Source organism: Strix uralensis, chromosome 3, assembly GCF_047716275.1.
Source record: "Strix uralensis isolate ZFMK-TIS-50842 chromosome 3, bStrUra1, whole genome shotgun sequence".
Lineage (NCBI taxonomy): Eukaryota > Metazoa > Chordata > Aves > Strigiformes > Strigidae > Strix > Strix uralensis.
Genome location: NC_133974.1, coordinates 88,637,979 through 88,655,577, shown reverse-complemented (window position 1 = coordinate 88,655,577; position 17,599 = coordinate 88,637,979). Strand labels below are relative to the sequence as shown.

The following is a 17,599-nucleotide window of genomic DNA, read 5'->3' as shown; positions in this document are numbered from 1 at the left end:
TTAGAAGAAGGGCGGTCTGTTCACAGATATGCTCACTGTGAAAAACAGGGCACCCGTAATGAGGGAGAAAGTTTCAGCAGCTCAGCCCTCCAGAGAGCACAGGGAGCTGCTGGGGAAGGGCTGGCTTGCAGGAGGGGATCTTCAGGGGGGAAGGCAGAGCAGCAGCGCAGGACACCGGCCATAGCTGGAGGTAATCCCCAGGGACCGAGCCCCTCAGTCTGTGCTCTGGCTGGCTCAGCTGGCCAGCAACCCCCTCCGGCAGCCCCGGTCTGCGAGGGGATTACTGACCAGGACAAACACTTCTGTCAAACTGATGGACACCAAGGCAGAGCCTGCAAGTGAGGAACATCCCAGCTTTCAGAGCACACTCGTACTGGGTGGGCAGCGCTGAGGTCTCTAGAAATCTCAGTTTAGATGTTGGTTTGCTATACTATGCACATTTGTGTTTAGTAACTATATAGGAGGGGAGCTAAATATCTCTTATCCTCTTGACTTGTAGTGAGTTGCAATGTAAGAAAGACTTTCAAAGGTAGAAACTCAAAACCAGAGGTGTAAATCCCATAATTAAACTTTTGACTACCTTTACATGGATTAAATATTAGTGCCAGCTATTAAATATTAGTGTAATGGCCTGATACACAGTCCCTGCTGTAAGGTCAGGCCACGTTATCATACCGGTCCTTTTTAGCTCTGTGAAAATGAAAATTATAGTATGAACATCTTCATCATGTTGTAGGCAGGTGGTTATTCTGAAATAATACTGAGCTTCTTTCAGTAATAGGAGATTTAACATTATGATTTTAAAAGCATGTAATTCACTGCTGAGAATGAGAAGATGTTTCTGAAAACTGTGGTACTCATCCTGGTTACTCCTTCAACAAGGAAACTAAAAGCCTTTTAACTCATGTTGCCTGTAAGGGAATTCAGCACACAGCAGGATCAGGTGTTTCTTTTATGATGCCTTTTTTTTTTCATTCACTGTAAAAGCCAGAATTTTCCTTACAGTGTCAAATGAGTTTTCCATGAAAAACAGTCTCTCAACACACCAGAATGTAGATGGATTTAAAGACATCTTTTTTTTTTTTTCTTTCTTTCTTCCTTCCCCTCCCCCAGCAAACACTAACATTAGAAACAAAAATTGCAGTGGAAGTAACCCAAGTTTTTAAGTTTATATGTTTGTCAGTGCTTTTTTTTTTTTTTTTCCCCCTCTAGGTCAGCTAGATCAAAAGATGCAATTTTAAAATCTGTGACTTTTAAAGTTAAACCTCCCAAAAGTAACTCTTACAAGGTAATAGGCACAGCTATAACTATGTAGCAGTACTGTAACTCCAACAGCACTGCTCCAAATACAATTATTTATGTTTCCTTCAACATGACACGAAGTTTTATGATTTATTACAGAACACACTGTAGCCTGTGTGAAGAACTAGAGAGGATTCTGCTACCTCAGAAGGAAAATATTACTGGAAGAGACAAAACTAACCAATTCCAAATCAAAAGATTTGGATAGTCACCCAGTGATTATCCAGACCAAAAAGTACCTATGGTAAAATCTGGGTTTTTCTAGAAGCTCCCACCTTGCTAAGAGTTACATGTCCCCCCCTTCCCTCCAATTTAAATCTTTTAAGTTTTTTTTTTTTTAATTCTGTCACGTAAACCTGTCTTTGCTGTCAAATGCTTGTCCTAAATTTTTAAGTGCTTAAAAAAAAACAAACACAAAAAGCTCCAACAACTTCAAACCCAAAAATGTTTCAAACACTTTCTTCTCCCTTTTGTCTTGAAGTGTTTGCCAGATTCAACCCACATCTGCAAATAGTTTTATTCCTTCTTTCCTCTCCCTCCCCTCTCTCTATATATAGGATACAGAAAAAATACCTACTTCTGCTCATTTCTCTTTATCCATCCAGGTTTTTACTTGATTCCATCTGTGTCCTGTTTGAGATCTGCATCCCATTTTTTTTCCTGAAATATGCAACTGCAGTTACTAGTGGCTTACGTTCCAAGATACAATAACACATAGTGTGTTTTACATCATTTTTCAAAGATTGGGTACAATTGGTTTCTTCCCCCTGCACCCCCAACTGATTATAAAGGAAAACTGTTGAACAATACAGTAAAATGTGGAATATGATGTCACTTTTACCTTTGATCAACACTAATTCTGCAGTTGATTTTTTAAAAAAATATATATTTCTACACTAACTACATACATCTTTCTGTAGTTAAAATCTCCCATTTATGGCGAACTTTTCTTTAGTTTTCTTAAACCAATTGTCTGATATTCCAGGCAGCTCTTTTGGGCTGAATTCCAATTCCCAGAGAACCATCGTTGCTTTAAATAGCAGCAAATAGATTTTTAGGATGCATTTTGTAATAATTTTTTTATATCATTCTTCTCTTCTGAGTGTTCTCAAGTTAAAAAGTATCCTCTGGAGCACAATTAACTTGTAATGAACATAAAGGAGGAAGCTTTTGCCAGTGAAGTCTTGATAGCAGTATAATATCTGAATGATTTTTTCCTCTTTTGTATCATTTTTGTACTTCTGCCCAACTTCATAAAAGCATACTCGCTTCCAGATAAAATAGATTATCAATAACAAAATCCCTGTGGACCATGTAAAGTTGTTACCAAGACTGCTTCCCTTAAAACAGAAATTTTAACTTTCTTTTCTGAACAACCACCTTCTTAAACTATCTTTTAGAGAGAGCACTATGGTTGCCCTGATATGTGCCAGTAGGTACTGCATGCTGATACCCTTACACTATCTTGAGCTACCAAGTTTGCTACTACAACAGGAAATCCTGTAAAACCAAACACACTGACATGATTAAAGGCATAACAAAGTACGGATTTTATTCTCCTAGGTTAAACATTTACTAAATTCTACAGCTAAAAAGCCTATGAAAACCATTATGATTTAAATATTTTAAAGTTCTGTTTACTGCTAGGTGTGCTACTGGCCTACATTTCCTACTCTGCATGTCTTTTGTTATCTTGTTAACAGAATTCCAGTTACCCTGGGCAAACTCACTAGTTTGCAAGTTAGAAAACATCATGCTATGGTTGAAAAAGTTCATTTACTTGGTCACAAAACAAGAGTTTGATTGTTTGATAGCTTTACTGAAAACCTCATTCTATGCTTGTTACTTCTCCTTTTTCTGAAACAAGTTTGAAGGACAAAGACCATGCAGCCCTCTCCCTTATTTCCAAAGCACCGACTGACTGAAGAACAGTGGCCAAAAAAAAAAGCAACAGTCAGTCCTGCTACAGATACAGTGCAGTGATTCGTGCTCAGGCAGACTGGTTCACATTCACCATCTCACACTTGGCTGAGTGGTCATGGAGCACCAGGAAAGCTAAATGACTTTTAAAAATAAAGGGGGGGGGGGGGGGGGGGGAATCACAAAGTGGGCTTAAGTCTGACAAATGTCAGTAAAAAGCTCAAAGAAATTATCAACATCAAGCTACTGTTTAAACGTTAATGCTGTTAAAAGAACAGATTTCCCTTTTCTCTGAAAAAGGAACACAAAATCTTCTGATAAGAAAGCTAGGAACTGTCACCAAGAACAACTTCTGCTGTTTTATTGTCGCTTCAAAACACTTTCTTCATTTAGTTTAGGTATAAATGAGATTCAGGCCCAGCTACCAGTCTCCTTCCAATTGCATGGATTTTTATTTTTTATTTTTTATAAGGTAATGCCTTATTTAAAGCAACAACAGCAACAAAATCCAACAGCTGAAATGAGACTGCTGGCAGATTTCTCTGCTAAAGCTGCAGAATATTCCCCTCAGACTTTCTTTTCTTTTGGCACAATACCTGTGTTCGCAGAAACTGCACCTCTTCTGTAAGCAGCTGCTTCTCTTTGAAGAGCTGATTCTGTTTGTTGAGCAACTCCACTAACTGCTGGGCAGTGGCCTGGCAGTGCTTGTCAAGCTGCTGTAACCTGGAAAAAATAGATAAAAGGGTTGCAGAGCATCTGAAGTTGAAGTTCATGGTAGAAACTTTGATGTTTGCACTGGCGGGTGCAGCTCCCAGATGACAGAGCTCAGTCTGGTGGTTGGGCTGAGAATAAAGCATTACTCCTAGAGTGGGCAGTCAATATATTTTATCTTCACACTTTAAAACGAGCACTTTTAAAGGTTTGCACTTCTAATTTAGAAGCTTTATCACGACACAACAGCAAATTTGCTTTGCCATTAAGTGTCATCACTAAAGACTGCAGGGCCGCGTTCTGACACCTGTAGCTAAGCAAGCTGCACACTCTGTAGCTGCTTCAATAACTGTCTTCCTGAAACATGCACTAGTCCAGATTATGAATCCAAATACCCCAGCCCCTGGACAAACTGGACCTAAAGTGACAACAACTTTTGTTTTCCGTCCACTGCTCTTTGCAACCTAGACAATGTCCAAAACTTGTTACAGAACATTTATTTCAAGTAAGCTTAGGGTTGATTAAGCACATCAGTGTAGATTCTTTAACAGTGTAACAGGGATTCCTGGGAAAGGATGCAAAGAGCCCATCACTCCACAGGTCCTCTCATCAGGGGCTGCAGAACAGAGGGAACAAGCTGGCAAGTATCAGAAGGAATACACAGTAGCCTTTTGCTTACACTTGAGAAACAAGTGCCTGAGAAAGGAAAACACTGCTGTAGATAGGGTGACCGCACCTTTACTTCTTTAATCACAACAGCCAGTACAGCTTGTTATGTCCCCAGTGACTGTTTATTACTCCGGCCATGAAAAATTTAAAAAGTGTGCTTAGGACCTGTAGTGTGGGACATAAACGTGTCCCAGGAAGCTGGAAATTGTGTTTTTACATTAAATGCATTTCACTCTTTAAATAGAAATGTCTTTAATTAGAAGTCCTTTCAGATATCTTGGAAGCCTCTTGTCTTTAAATAGCAGTACTCTAGAGAAAAACCTACGCATCTAAACACTATGCAGTTAGGGAGCATGAACCAGCTCTGTTTTTGTCAAGGTTAGTTCTGGATCTAAACTTTGCACTTGTTTTTTCAAACTATTTCTGGCTCAACATGTGATTTTCTCAATCTTTCTACTTTCAGCTCCATGTGGTAGTTTTGACTTGTACGGCTGTCATAATGCAGCTAAGCTAATCACTCGGAATATCCACATTCTTAATTGGGATTGTTCAAATAACTGCATTATTAAACACCCCCAAATTTTTTGATAAAAAGCTAGGAAAATCTAGCTAAAACAGAATTGCCAAAATCTACGTCAAAATCAGTATTTACTGATCTGTATCTGTCAGCCAACTTCCTTGAAATCAAACTGCAACAATCATGTAGCAAACACTGAACACCCATATTTCCTAAGTGTCCTGTGACTCTGTAATGTTTCCTCAAAAGGGGATTTGAGGAGCTGCAGGACCACCTCCTGGGGATCAGATCAAAACTAAACTCAGCTAGCTGCAAACAGTGACAGCTGGTTGTAAACATCCAATGAAGCAAACAAAATCACCACTTTGATAGGACAGGATAGTCTACTAAATATAAACTTAAGGCACTATGGATCTATTTTCACTCCCCCTATACCTTCTAAACTATACCATGTTGGTATAGGGGCTGTTTATGCTTCATTTCTTTACTAAAGGTGATTTCAGGGGTGTTAAACTTCAGAAAACTCCCCCTACACAAAACCACCCTTGTACTGTTTCTTGTTTTGTTTTTAAAGATAGTAGCTTTTCCATGAACATCTTGGTCCCAGGGAGTGCAGGAACAAGGGTGGTGTTTTGCTGGAGGCAACATCATAGTTTCAGACTGGAGCACTGAGTTCTTTGCCATTGATTTCCTTTAACCTGATGAGGATATGTGACCTTACTGCACTTCTTCATTTCTAATAAAGACATCTTCCAGTCCTTTATTTCTGGAGTACTTATTACTTTATAGCAGGACTGGTAGGAAGGTGTAACTGGGAAGTGCTGTCTTCAGCAGCCAAGGGAAGAACTCCAGTGCTGCCCTACCTATTTAAAGCCTTGAAGCTATGAAATCCTCCTCAATCACGAGAGCCTGACTCTACAACTACCAACTACAGTCTGGTTTCAGGCCCTTAGAATTTAAGTTTCTGCTGATTTCTACATTCAATTAATAATCTTCCCATTCTGCTAGTCTGTTTTAAGTACAATCATATGACCTTTGAGAGACCCACTTGCACAAAATTATTATTACTGGCGGCTAAAGACATAGGGAAGTATATAAATTCCTTGACCCACATCTCTGCAGCAACACGAAGAGCGGTGCCCATCGCTGCGGCAGGGCCCGTTCCAGCTGCAAGAGCGAAGCAGCTCTGAGGAGAGAGAGGCCCTTCCCAGGCGCGCCTCTCCTCTCGCAGGGAGGAGGCTCCAGCTGAAGAGCCACCACTTCAGTGCGAGGAACTTCCTCCAGTTCTGGCACCCAGAGAGAAGTCATTTCCAGCTCATGTGAATTTTACGTCAAAACAACACTTTCTACTAGATACTCACAGGCAGCCCATGCAAATTTCAAAAACATTACTGGATACAAGCACTCTATTGTAAAGCTCTATATCCTTTCAGATCATGCAAAGGGTGATTCAGATCAACTACTGTAAATAGAAAACTCTTTAATTATGGCAATACTACTCAATTATGCTTTTCTGTTTTGTAACTTCACCACCCATTGTATTACATTTAGACTGTCCCCTTGAGCAGAGGGAGAAAGATGACACAGGCACTGGGATGGGTTTTTGACCAGCAGGCCACAACTTTACTTTTATCTTCTGTATCTATCTCCAGTGCTTGAGTACAGGCTTAGTAACATTCCCTTCTGCAATTCTGGGTCATGATGGATAAAGAGGGAGTAGTTCTAGTCAGTGCAGATCTTGGTCTGTGAATTCTCAAATCCTGTCTACCAGTCTGCTCTCCCAAAACTGCTGCCAAGCTGGCCCTTGGTCCACACACTGGGACTACCAGCGTGCTCCAGTGCATTTAGCTCCCGAGGACAGGCTCTGGGCCCTCTCACAGTCTCTGCTATTACGTGTGACATGTGCAGCACAGCCACACATTCCCATATGCATTGTATCTGGCCTGCCTGCTGATCTCGTAAATGATTCAAGATGAGAAATGAACAGCTCCACCCACATTCACTGTACTTCCCATATGTTACAACTGCACATCGATGCCTGCCATCAATTTTACAACTGGGTGACAGAACCTTCTGCACATTTTGCTAATATGAGTGAGTGAGGTTGCACGGTCGCCACGTTCACTTTGGCAACACCAACTACCAGGCAAACGTGTACTGCGTCCTGAGCATCTGAGTGACCACCATATCCTCGCCCTCCATTCCAAATGAAACCATTTTTCCACCAAAGTGGCAAGATCTGTCCAGTTGGGATGTCGGGCGGCTGCTCCTCCTCGGCCTGGGAGTGCTGAAGGACAGGAACTGACTCCACACTTTGTCACGTTACTTCAAGGCACAAGGTGAAGACATGAAGCTCTTGAACCACGTTACGTTTGGACTACTTACAGGACAACCTGGTACTAAGGAGTAAGCTCCTATTTAGCGGTAATAATAATGTCCTTCAAAGAATTTTCCATTAACTACTTAAACAAAAAATCCTGTTTCTATATGGAGGCAGAAAAGCGGCAGTTTCATGAGACAAGTGGTTCCACAAAAGGAGAGCAAAACTGAGGCATCACAAGCGGTAATGAATGCTTCAAGGTAAATGTTTTGCTCTGATTCTCAGCGCTTGGAGCTCGTGTGCAGCTTTATGTTAGGATGGCTCCAAGCTACCTTGCTACTTTGTGCAGCTACAACCTGCAGAACACTAGATCTCTCACACCGTAGAGCAGTAAAATCTGGATCTGAGACTAGGCTATACCCTAGCCTGTCCAGAAATGACACGGAAAGGGATATATAAGTTTTGTTACATTTTGACAGCTATGGGTAGACAACCACTGCAAGAACCTGCCAAAATTAGGTGAAACATCAAACAAAGCAAAGTTCTAGCACCAAGGTGAATCCCACCCAGCAGGATAAACTTCCATTGCATCCAACACCATCCAACAAAGCTGGACTAGCACCCACCATGTTACATTTAGATTGTCCCCTTGTCTGCGGCCTACAGACAAAACCAAAAGCTTCCTTGTTTTCTATAAAGGCACATTGCTAATGCAGGGGCACCCACAAGGCTCTCGCTGCAAGCTCCCTGCCCTGGGGGACTCACAGCTCCGTTAATCCGCAGGCAATCCGCAGTGAAGGGAAAAACTGATACAACCTGTCAGTCCTCCTCTGGGTTTTAAAGTTGATTTGACAGAAATTAATATGCAAGGGTCTGTGGGCAATGTCCATCCACTCAGCAGTGGGGATGAGTCCTTGACGTAGCAGAGGCATTAAAAGGTTATTTACTCTTTCAGTAGTCAGGTTACTGATGTAAAACCTGTTCACTCTACTCCACGGAGCTGAATTTGCTGAAATGGCGTGATTGGATTGCAGCAACCTGCAGCAGCTAAATCACCAAATCCAATAACCATGCTGCATTTACTGGCACACATCTTAATTAGGTTTTAATACAAGTAATCTGATAACTACTTCTGGCCAGCCAGAGCAGAGCTGTCAGAGCTGAAAGGGCTGTTATTGAGCGGCTCGACCGTTGTGCTGCTGCGGCCGCCTCCCCGCTGACCCCACCGAAGCCCCCCATCTGCCCGTTGCCATGGTAACAGAGGGCAGCCCATCGTGCCGAGCCGCGCCAGCGGCCGACGCAGACGCCAGACCGGGTGTCGCTGCCTCCGGGTACCCTGCGGCAAGGCCCGGGGCGCCGGCTGCCCATGGGGGCCACCAGCACCAGGGCCGCAGCTCTGTGGGTGAGGAGCTGCTGGGGCACGGCTCCCGCTGCCCCCCAAAACTACCAAAACCCCAAATCACAAGAATACGTTACTGTGCAGCGAACTGCCTTTAAAAAACATTTCCTTTGTCAGGATAAGAGTGCCAAGCTCCTAGTTTCTAGGGTCGCTCTCGCATCGCTCGGTTGCCTGTAGGTGGACGCAGCAATCAGAGGCTGCTTCTGGTTACAAGGGGGAAAATTGAGGGCAATGTTGCAGACCCTCGCCACGCTGCGGAGACACAACTGAAGGGGACTCTGCCCCAACGTGAAGGCGGTGCCAGATTTGGTAATTGGCCATTTGCGAATCTCAAATGCTTTTAACACACTGTGAATTTTAAAAACAAGTGCAGATTTAAGAACAAGCTTGTTAGAAAATGAGGGAGCAAGCTAATTAGAAAAAAAAGCACCCAGCAAACTTTCCATCAGCAAACTTCTACCTGCTTTTAGCATTTTTTCAGGACATCCTACAAATTTTCAATCATGAGATAAGAAGTGTTTAAGTTGTGGTACTTAACAGGCAGTTGTATTACAACCCATTGAAGGATGTTAAGTTTGTATGCTCAAACAGTTAAGAGTTAGGAAATGCCAGAGCAAAGTTTTCTGTGCAATTCCTTCCCACCTTGTCGTCCACCCCCATTGCTGCTCCCCTGGTTGGCCTCGCTGATCTCTTCCAAAGGGAATTACCCACCATGACCCTGCTGAACAGTTTCAGCCTAAATCACAATTTTTGGCAAGCCTATTTAAATCACAAAGAATTTCAGCAGCGTCTTAAACAAAGAAGCATCACACAACTTTAAATACAAACTCTGGCGATCACAGCTGGTTCCTGACACAGACAGAGCAGGCACTACCTAAGGTAACCTCCTGATATATACACATCAATGATCAGGCTTGCTTTGCCTATGGGAGGATCTTGGAAAGCCAGACTTGCTGCCATGTAAAGAGTTAAGGTGTACGTGGTGCTCACAGCAAACTTGTTTCAGCAGCCGCAACTGCCCCGCTGCTGCCACTCCCCACTCCTCTTGCGGGGACAGCAGCACGGGTCCCCTCTGCTTTCCAGCTCAACTTTGGTACTTTTCTGTCTTCCCTTTTCATAGCAGAAGTGATGTTGCCTTTTTCATTAAGGCAGCAAAATTTATATTCACCACCTCTTCATATCTTGAATCAGCTCTGTGGACAACTAGGACGTTTAAACCGATGGTAAAATTAGCTCTTGTGTGAGCAACCTGCATCTTCGTTGTGGTTTGCAGCATTGACAAATTCACACAGTAAATTCTGAGGTAACTAAATAAGAGTCTGTAAATTTAGAAATGCAGACAAACAGCAAATCACCCGCCAGAGTTTCACTAGTGTCCTAAATTGCTATTTACTTAAGATCTTGAGCCATAGATCAGGACCTTGAGACAACCTTGAGTGATGAGCAGCTCAGAGAAGTCCCCAAATGCTCCCAAATTTTAAATGGGAACTTCTATACGATCTATCCTTTAATTGAACTCCATTCTCCCTTCTAGCTTCAAATGTGAAACACTATGATCCTTTCTCATGTTAATGAAAGAAACAAAAGCATTAGAGAAAAACCCCACACAAATGGGGGGGGGGGGGGGGAAAGGTGCCCTAACAGTGAGTAGGAACTAAGGACAGTGAATCCTCACCTCTGTCACACTGGAAGTCCTAATTTCTAATAGGACACAGGGAAGAGAGTTTAGGGCACATTAAAACAAGTTTCTGTGGCATTTCCCACCCTCTGAAATCCCTATAAAAATTCTGTTGCCAGATAAAAGGTCCAGACTGTCATTTGTTCAGGCAGAGGGGGAGTGCAATCTAAACCACTTCTAGCTTAATACAGTAAGCACTTGCCTGCACTACAGGCAGAACAAACTCATTCAACTTATGTTAACAGATGGTAACTAGAGGTTAATATCCCTTGCACAGTTTGGAACTGGACACCTAAGAAGAAAATGCCCACATTTCACCATGAAACCCTTGACACAGGTGGTTCTCTATCACTTAATTTTTTTTTTAAAATGTGTACAGGCAACCTCTAAATTCCCTTTTACTAAAGGCACTTGTAATTTTCCCACATATTTTTAAAGAAGTGCCTATATTACATCTTCTCCAAGAAGATAACCATCTTCAGATGCCATAACAATTACAAATAGGGTTTAATTAAAAGTTTACTTAGGAACAGCCGTTTCCCCTTTGTTTCAGATGTCATCACTGACTATTAGAATATATCTTCACTTCCACAGCTGGCCCAACAGGTTAAACAAATAGATCATGTAGGAAACCTGAGCCTGGATCTATTCCTGGGCTTCTAATAGCTCATGTCTAACATGCTGAAGAGAGAATATTATCAGCCTGCTCTTTAGTAGGGGGGTGTAGCAGCTGGGCTTAGCCGATATGATGGCCACTTTTAGCCCTCCTGGGTTTGGACAGGAAGGAAACAATGAAAGAGAATGGACAGCAGGCTGGAAAAGATACGGGTGAAAGCTTCACTAATGTCTATTTGTGTCTGAATCACTAGGCTGAAGAGAGGCTTTTCCTCCTTTAAAGGAATTCAAAATAAATCTATGCTAAGAATATGAACTCTGGATCAGGTTTGCTCTAGAGAAAAATAGTTCTGGTTGCTATTTTCTGCCTACTGCTGAAAAATGTTTAATAAAACAAGTCTCCAAACCATTTAGGCTGACTATTAATTTAGAGGGCTGTAAAATACCTTAGGGGAAAAAAAGGAGGCAAGGCTTGCAGCAGATATATACTCATTATAATCTTGTAACATTAGTCAGACTAATTATTTTTTTTTTATTATGTTCACCTCCGATTTTATTATGTGCTGGACAGAACAGATTTTGCAAAATTTCTCCATCAGGAAACAGTCTTGATAATGTTAAGAGATGCACATTCTATCAAGCTTTCAAAAGTGCCCACCTCATGTTTATAAGGATCATTTCACAGGGGACACATGTGCATTATTGAAATATTTTTCCTGCACTTGTTTTACTAGTTACAGCAATTTTTCTCATTAGTTTAGCTTTTATTAATGTGCTCCATTTTCCCCAACCGCTCACTCTGATTCTTACTTCTTTCACTACCAAACTTGAACCTTTACAGACTGCTAGCTGCTGTCCACACAAAATCACTATATTTGAGTCAGAGACACTGAGAATATTTTAATGCAATCTGCCGAATCTGAACTCTTTCCTTCAGAAACACTTTGCCTTTAAAAAGAAATTCCCAGCATGAACCTCATCAGAAGCGACATGTAACAGACAGTACATGTGGTGTTTGGGCAGGCAGCAGAGAATTGAAAAAGAAGGCTTCACTTTTTCTATCCCATGGCATGTGCAGAATGTACATGTGGCCCAAGCTGACATCAGGCATTTGAAGCAAAAAAACTGCTAAAAGCATCAGCTTCTGTTAATTTACTTTGTCAGACATTGTCTTAATTAAAAAAATACTATCGCTAGAAAGGGTAGTGCAGCTGAGCTACAACTGCTTCAGTTGTTTCTGACAGTCACAATTGCAGACTAACAGAACAGCTTTGGGTTCAGTCCTGCTGTCCTCACTGAGCCCAGACTCTAGCTGCAACCAGCAAGGACTGCAGGCTCTGTATTACAGAGAGCATAAAGCTTCTGTTTATAGCTATTAGTACCTGTGTTTGAAAGGTAAAATGTTTCTCACCAGTGACCTTGCAAACGGAAGCTCAATAGTGCAGGTACAGTCCTGATTTGGTTACTTGCAAGGGAGTCTTCCCAGTTTAGTAACTATGTATCACAGTCCTTCAAAAATGTTCTTTGGGATAAAAACCACTATAAAAATAAGCTCTAAAAATATCAAACACAAAGCGTTAAATATTTGTGTAGGTATCACTCATTAGTTCTTTTGCTTAAACCCCATCACCCTTATTTTCCACACCAGAGCTACAAATATACCCTTCTTTCCAGTTCATTTCAAACAAGTGTTTGCCTATAAGCGCTGGCAGGTGATACACATTTGCTTATTTTCAGGGTTCATGCAGGGTTATTGTGGTTTTCATAAATTACAGTGAAAGTAATGATAGATGTAAGATTTATATGGAGTGTAGTTTTATGCTTGTGACATACAAGAGCAGGAATATGACTTTAAATTGGTGACAGAGGTAATTCTTCTGTGCAGCATATTCGGATAGATGTTTTCCATACAAGGCCCCACTGCTCTCTCCACACAGACCAGATTGCTTCCATTTGTGAACTTACCAAGTCTGACCTGCTCCCCTTCAAACACAATTCTATCACACAAGTCTATCTGCCAAACTTACTCTGCCTAGGAAACAAAAATGAGAACAGGGGGCGCTTACTGAGTGAGGATCTAGAGAAATGGCTGGGGAGCAGGTCAAGGTGGGCAGAGGAGCCTAGGATGTGCGTGAGAGGTAGGGAAGAGCTGTGCTCAGATATGTGTGGATATACCCAAGGGACCTGAGGAAGCTTCAGCCTCTGTTTCTCCATTAGCACTGGCTGGCCAACCAAACGTGCTCCCACGTCAGAGGGAGCTGCTGCTGTCATGCAACACAGCACTTCAGATCACGGCTGGTCCGCATGGGACCAGCTCCAGTCTCCCCAGGTCCCTCAGTACACCCTAAACCAGTTCTGTGAAGACTGAAGGGAGAGTCACAGCATCAAGGAAACAACAGCTGCAGGGAATGTAAGATGGAAGACCAAATGTAGAGAAAGTGGTGAGGGTTACAAAGAAAGAAGTTTGCATTGAGAAGAGCTGAGAGGAATGGAGTTTCATCCTGAAAAACCAGAGGTTTTCCAGAAAAATTAGAAAAGCTGGAGGATCTGAGCAGTATTGTCAGCCCACCTTCACAGAGCTCAGTTCTTGTGAATACAGAGACCACTTGGTGTTTTGTTTTGGACTATATTAAAAATGCAGTGAATTTGCATGTGAAGTTAGTGAAAACTGCAACTGCTTAGAAGCACTGAAGGAAAACAGGGAAGCATTTCACAGAAAATACATCTTAAAAATTTATTAGTACATTACAGACAGTAAGAGAGTGGCTATTTCATATGTGTATATATATATACAAGTCTGATTGTGCTCCGAATTTACTGCATCAAGCCTAAAGGCTGAACTCAATCATTGCTATGAAATAGAGGAATTTTATTCCTGCTTTAGAGGCAAATATCGTTACGGTTATTTTCAGAATAACCATTAACCCCTAAACGATAATGAATACAACTGCTACCAGGCAGTTTGGAGATGAGTATCAACACACCTAGACCACAGCCAGTGGAAGGGTCAGTTGTGCCTTTCTGGTGGCAGCAGCTTAGCCTTTGGATGAGAATAGCTGCTCTAGTGTCTCTGGAATAGCAGCACAGGGCTGTCAGGAACACAACACAGAATGAGCACAAAGGTGGCTCCAGCCTGGCTCTCCCATGTTATGGCTCGGCACACCAGTCACCGGACCCAGGCCAGGCATCCCACCATGGTAAGACTGTCAGCACCTTCCAGTAGAAGAATTAATTCTGTCTACAACTGTCCATGTGCATGTGCAGACCCTTCTGTTTCCACCGTATTTTAATTATTGTCAAAAATTCTAGCAAAACTCTCACTCTTTTCTCTGCTACAAGTTGAAATAAATACGTTATTCATTATCTTGACACATCTTCAATGTAACTACAAGAAAAGAAGAGTACTTTCCCCCTTAGATTACATCAAAAGGCCTTGCTTAGTTTAGTTAGGTAAATTAGGTTTTTCTCGCATTACGTCCCCATGCTCTAGTCTTTCAGTGGTAAGCAACAGTAACAGTTCTATGAAACAAATGTTTAAACAAGAAAGCTCAGAAGCCTTGATATGCTTTTGGAAGCTGAACATTCTCACTCACATAAGTCGGACAATTAAAATTAAGTGCCTCATATCACTAGTAGTAAATTAAAAAAACAAAGCTGTGTCTCTTTGTTTAAAAATACAACCATGGTTTTTGTTCTTCCACATAGGGATACAGAAGACAAACACATATAAAAAATGAGAAGCAAGAGATCCACCTACTATCAATCAATTACTTGTCTCTCTAGACTCGGTAACCTCTGATACTGCTGCAGCAGCACAAATACACCATAATTCAAAATTCACTAGTGGAAAACCTACACAGAGAAATGCACCTTTCTGAATGAAATGCACACTTCTGATAATGTGCCCCACAATGCTGGTGAACTCACAGGCTAACACGGTGCAGAAAACGGCCTGAGTTTCTGAAAGACTGAAAGCTCAGCAAACTCCCCGAGAGAGCCTGAGGTCCCCTCTGGGGCTCACTGGTCAGACTCCACTCCTCCTCAACAGCCATCGCAGAAGCTTCCAGAGAGATTCTGGTGGTCTTGGCACTGCTCTTGGTGGACAACTGTCCCCCTCACACCTGGCTCAGCTCGGCTGAGGCGAGCTAATAAACAGGCCGACAAAATGAACCCAAGCTTCCCTCCCGAGGGAGGCTACTTTTGATCAGTATTGAGCAACATATGCAGACTTGAGCAGGGGGGCATGCAGGCAGCTCAGGAAAAAGCGTGCGCTGCTGTAACTAAACTGCAGATTAAGCTGAGGACTGCTGTTTCCTAAGCTCCAGATAAGGAGCCTTCTGGAGAGTAAGAAAAAAATTAAAGAGAAGAAAGAGCAGTAATTGTACTTTACTTTTAAACTGTTGTGAATTTAGGCTATATTAGAGAAGCGTTTGTCTCAGTTTAAGATAGTATATTTTTCAGCAAAGATCCTCAGTAGGGAAGATGCTTTTGTAGTTAATGGGTTGTTTCTAATGTCTTTGAAACCATACCGTTACCTGCTCAGCAAGTATTTACCTATGAATGAATATTTGGGCGTACCTCATGCTATCTCCTTACATAAAAATTGTGACATGGGATCATAATGTACTTAAAACCTCTTCAAATAAAATAATCCTAATTTTACTGAACTCCTTTACTGCAACATCAGATTTTTAATTTCCTTTGAAACAAATAGTATTGGGGAGATAAAACTGCATTTATAGGTGTACTAAAAGGCCTGATTTCGTTGAGACATACAGAGGAATTTAGAGTTCCATTGTGTGACAGTAGAGAAACAACTAAAACCTATTTCTGTTACAGATCTGGACACAAAAGCTTTCATCCTGATCCAGAGTAACTCTCATGAGCTGTAATGTGAACTACAGAGACTCCTGTAAAGCACACAAAACCCCACCAAGAGCCCAATCCTGTGTTGCTAAAAACAAAAGGAATTTTGCCTTTAATAGGAGCAGGCCCCTTGTTTGCATAAAGAGCAACTTGTCAAACAGAATACGAATGCCAAGCTGTTATGTTATAGCCACAAGCACAATAGCCCCAATCTTGTTTTTAACTAAGCAAATCCCAGAGAGAGCAGTTTTCCCCCAAAATCTGGGCATCGACTACAAATTCAATGAATTGGTGTCTCAAAGTGTTCATGAAGGATGCAGGAAATTTACAGAAGGGCACGAGCTTCTCATTTCAAAGAGAGGGAAACTGTATGTTTTCATTATAAAAAATGAGAGTGTAAAAAAATCCTAAGCACACAATAGCTCTCTTTCAAGTATAAAGTTCAGAATTAGATCTCCCAAGTTTCCCGTACGTTAAAAGAAGAACACAGAATAACGATCTAAAAATCCTTCACAAAAAACCAACAAGCAAGGATGAAGCAGTACCCGCCTGGGGGCCAATTGCCTCTCCAGCAGCGGTAAGGCTGTTACTAGGCTTGCAGTACCATTTGTTCCATTACACAATCTCCTGAAGCCTTTTACAGAGAGCTAAAACAACTGCCTGTACCAACACGACACATGGCTTTCCATCCCGACTCTTTGCTAATCCAGACGCTCCAACCATCTTTCTTTAAGATGCCATATGGTTGGCAGAAGCCTGTAGATCTAGCAGCACATCTGCTTGTATGTTACTTCTCCCCTCCAACTCCCCCCTCCACACCACAAAAGAGAGAGCAAATAATTATTTAACATGTAACCAGTTAAACTGCATTTAAAGAGGACGGGGATTATTTAGCTCTAGATATTTTAAAAATATAGATTGTCGCAGAGGATCGTTTGTCTCTCAGTGATTTGAGAAATACAGAGAAACAAAACAAAGAAATGAAAGGCACATGGGCAAAATGATCGCTGCATTTGAATTATTTAAATGACTGCCATTTCAGACCTTATGCCCGAAGATTTATTTCCCACATTAGTGTGCCACTGAAGAAGGAACTGAATTTTCTCTCTGCTTTTGTCAGAGGTGAATCAGACAAGCAGACTAGGAAACTATAACACACCAAACCATGCTTTGTTAAGCAAGCAGAGTGAGTCTGTATGCTAATGACTCTGCAGGAATACACTGACACACTGATTCTTTTGGTGTGATGAGCGAAGATTATTGACACTGTTGAAATCCTGGTTGCACTGGCATGCAGGCATCCAGGTTGTCTCTTTAGAATCCAGACGCTAGGAAGACAGGCTGCAAAAATAATTTTGTTTGTGATGAGTTATCATTTGACCATTTATGACATAACTGACTATAACAGAAAAGAAAATATACACTTTGGAGCCCAAAATTAAAAAAAAAGACTTAGAACATAGAAATTATAAATAAATGCTTCTATAAAGCTCCCATAGAGCACTCTGTAATGAATAACCATCTCAGTTAATGAAGGACAGGCAGAGATGGAAATGTGTAAGGACAGACAGCACAATTTTGCAATTCTGTCTGCTGAGGATT

At 41.7% G+C, this 17,599-nt stretch overlaps 1 protein-coding gene across 4 annotated transcripts in view; it reads right to left on the bottom strand.

Moving 5' to 3' along the window:
- SDCCAG8 (SHH signaling and ciliogenesis regulator SDCCAG8) overlaps window positions 1-17,599 on the bottom strand; it is a 121,079-nt gene that overhangs the window by 3,059 nt on the left and 100,421 nt on the right. For 2 of the 4 annotated variants that reach the window (XM_074863243.1, XM_074863245.1), the window contains 2 exons: window positions 3,819-3,945; window positions 1,880-1,962 (listed from right to left, as the gene is read on the bottom strand). In XM_074863243.1, coding sequence (XP_074719344.1) covers window positions 1,912-1,962; window positions 3,819-3,945 — 178 coding nt within the window. In that variant the 3' untranslated portion in view covers window positions 1,880-1,911. Of the gene's footprint in view, window positions 1-1,879; window positions 1,976-3,818; window positions 3,946-17,599 lie in introns of those variants that run through there. The other 2 variants (XM_074863246.1, XM_074863241.1) reach the window with 2 other exon arrangements.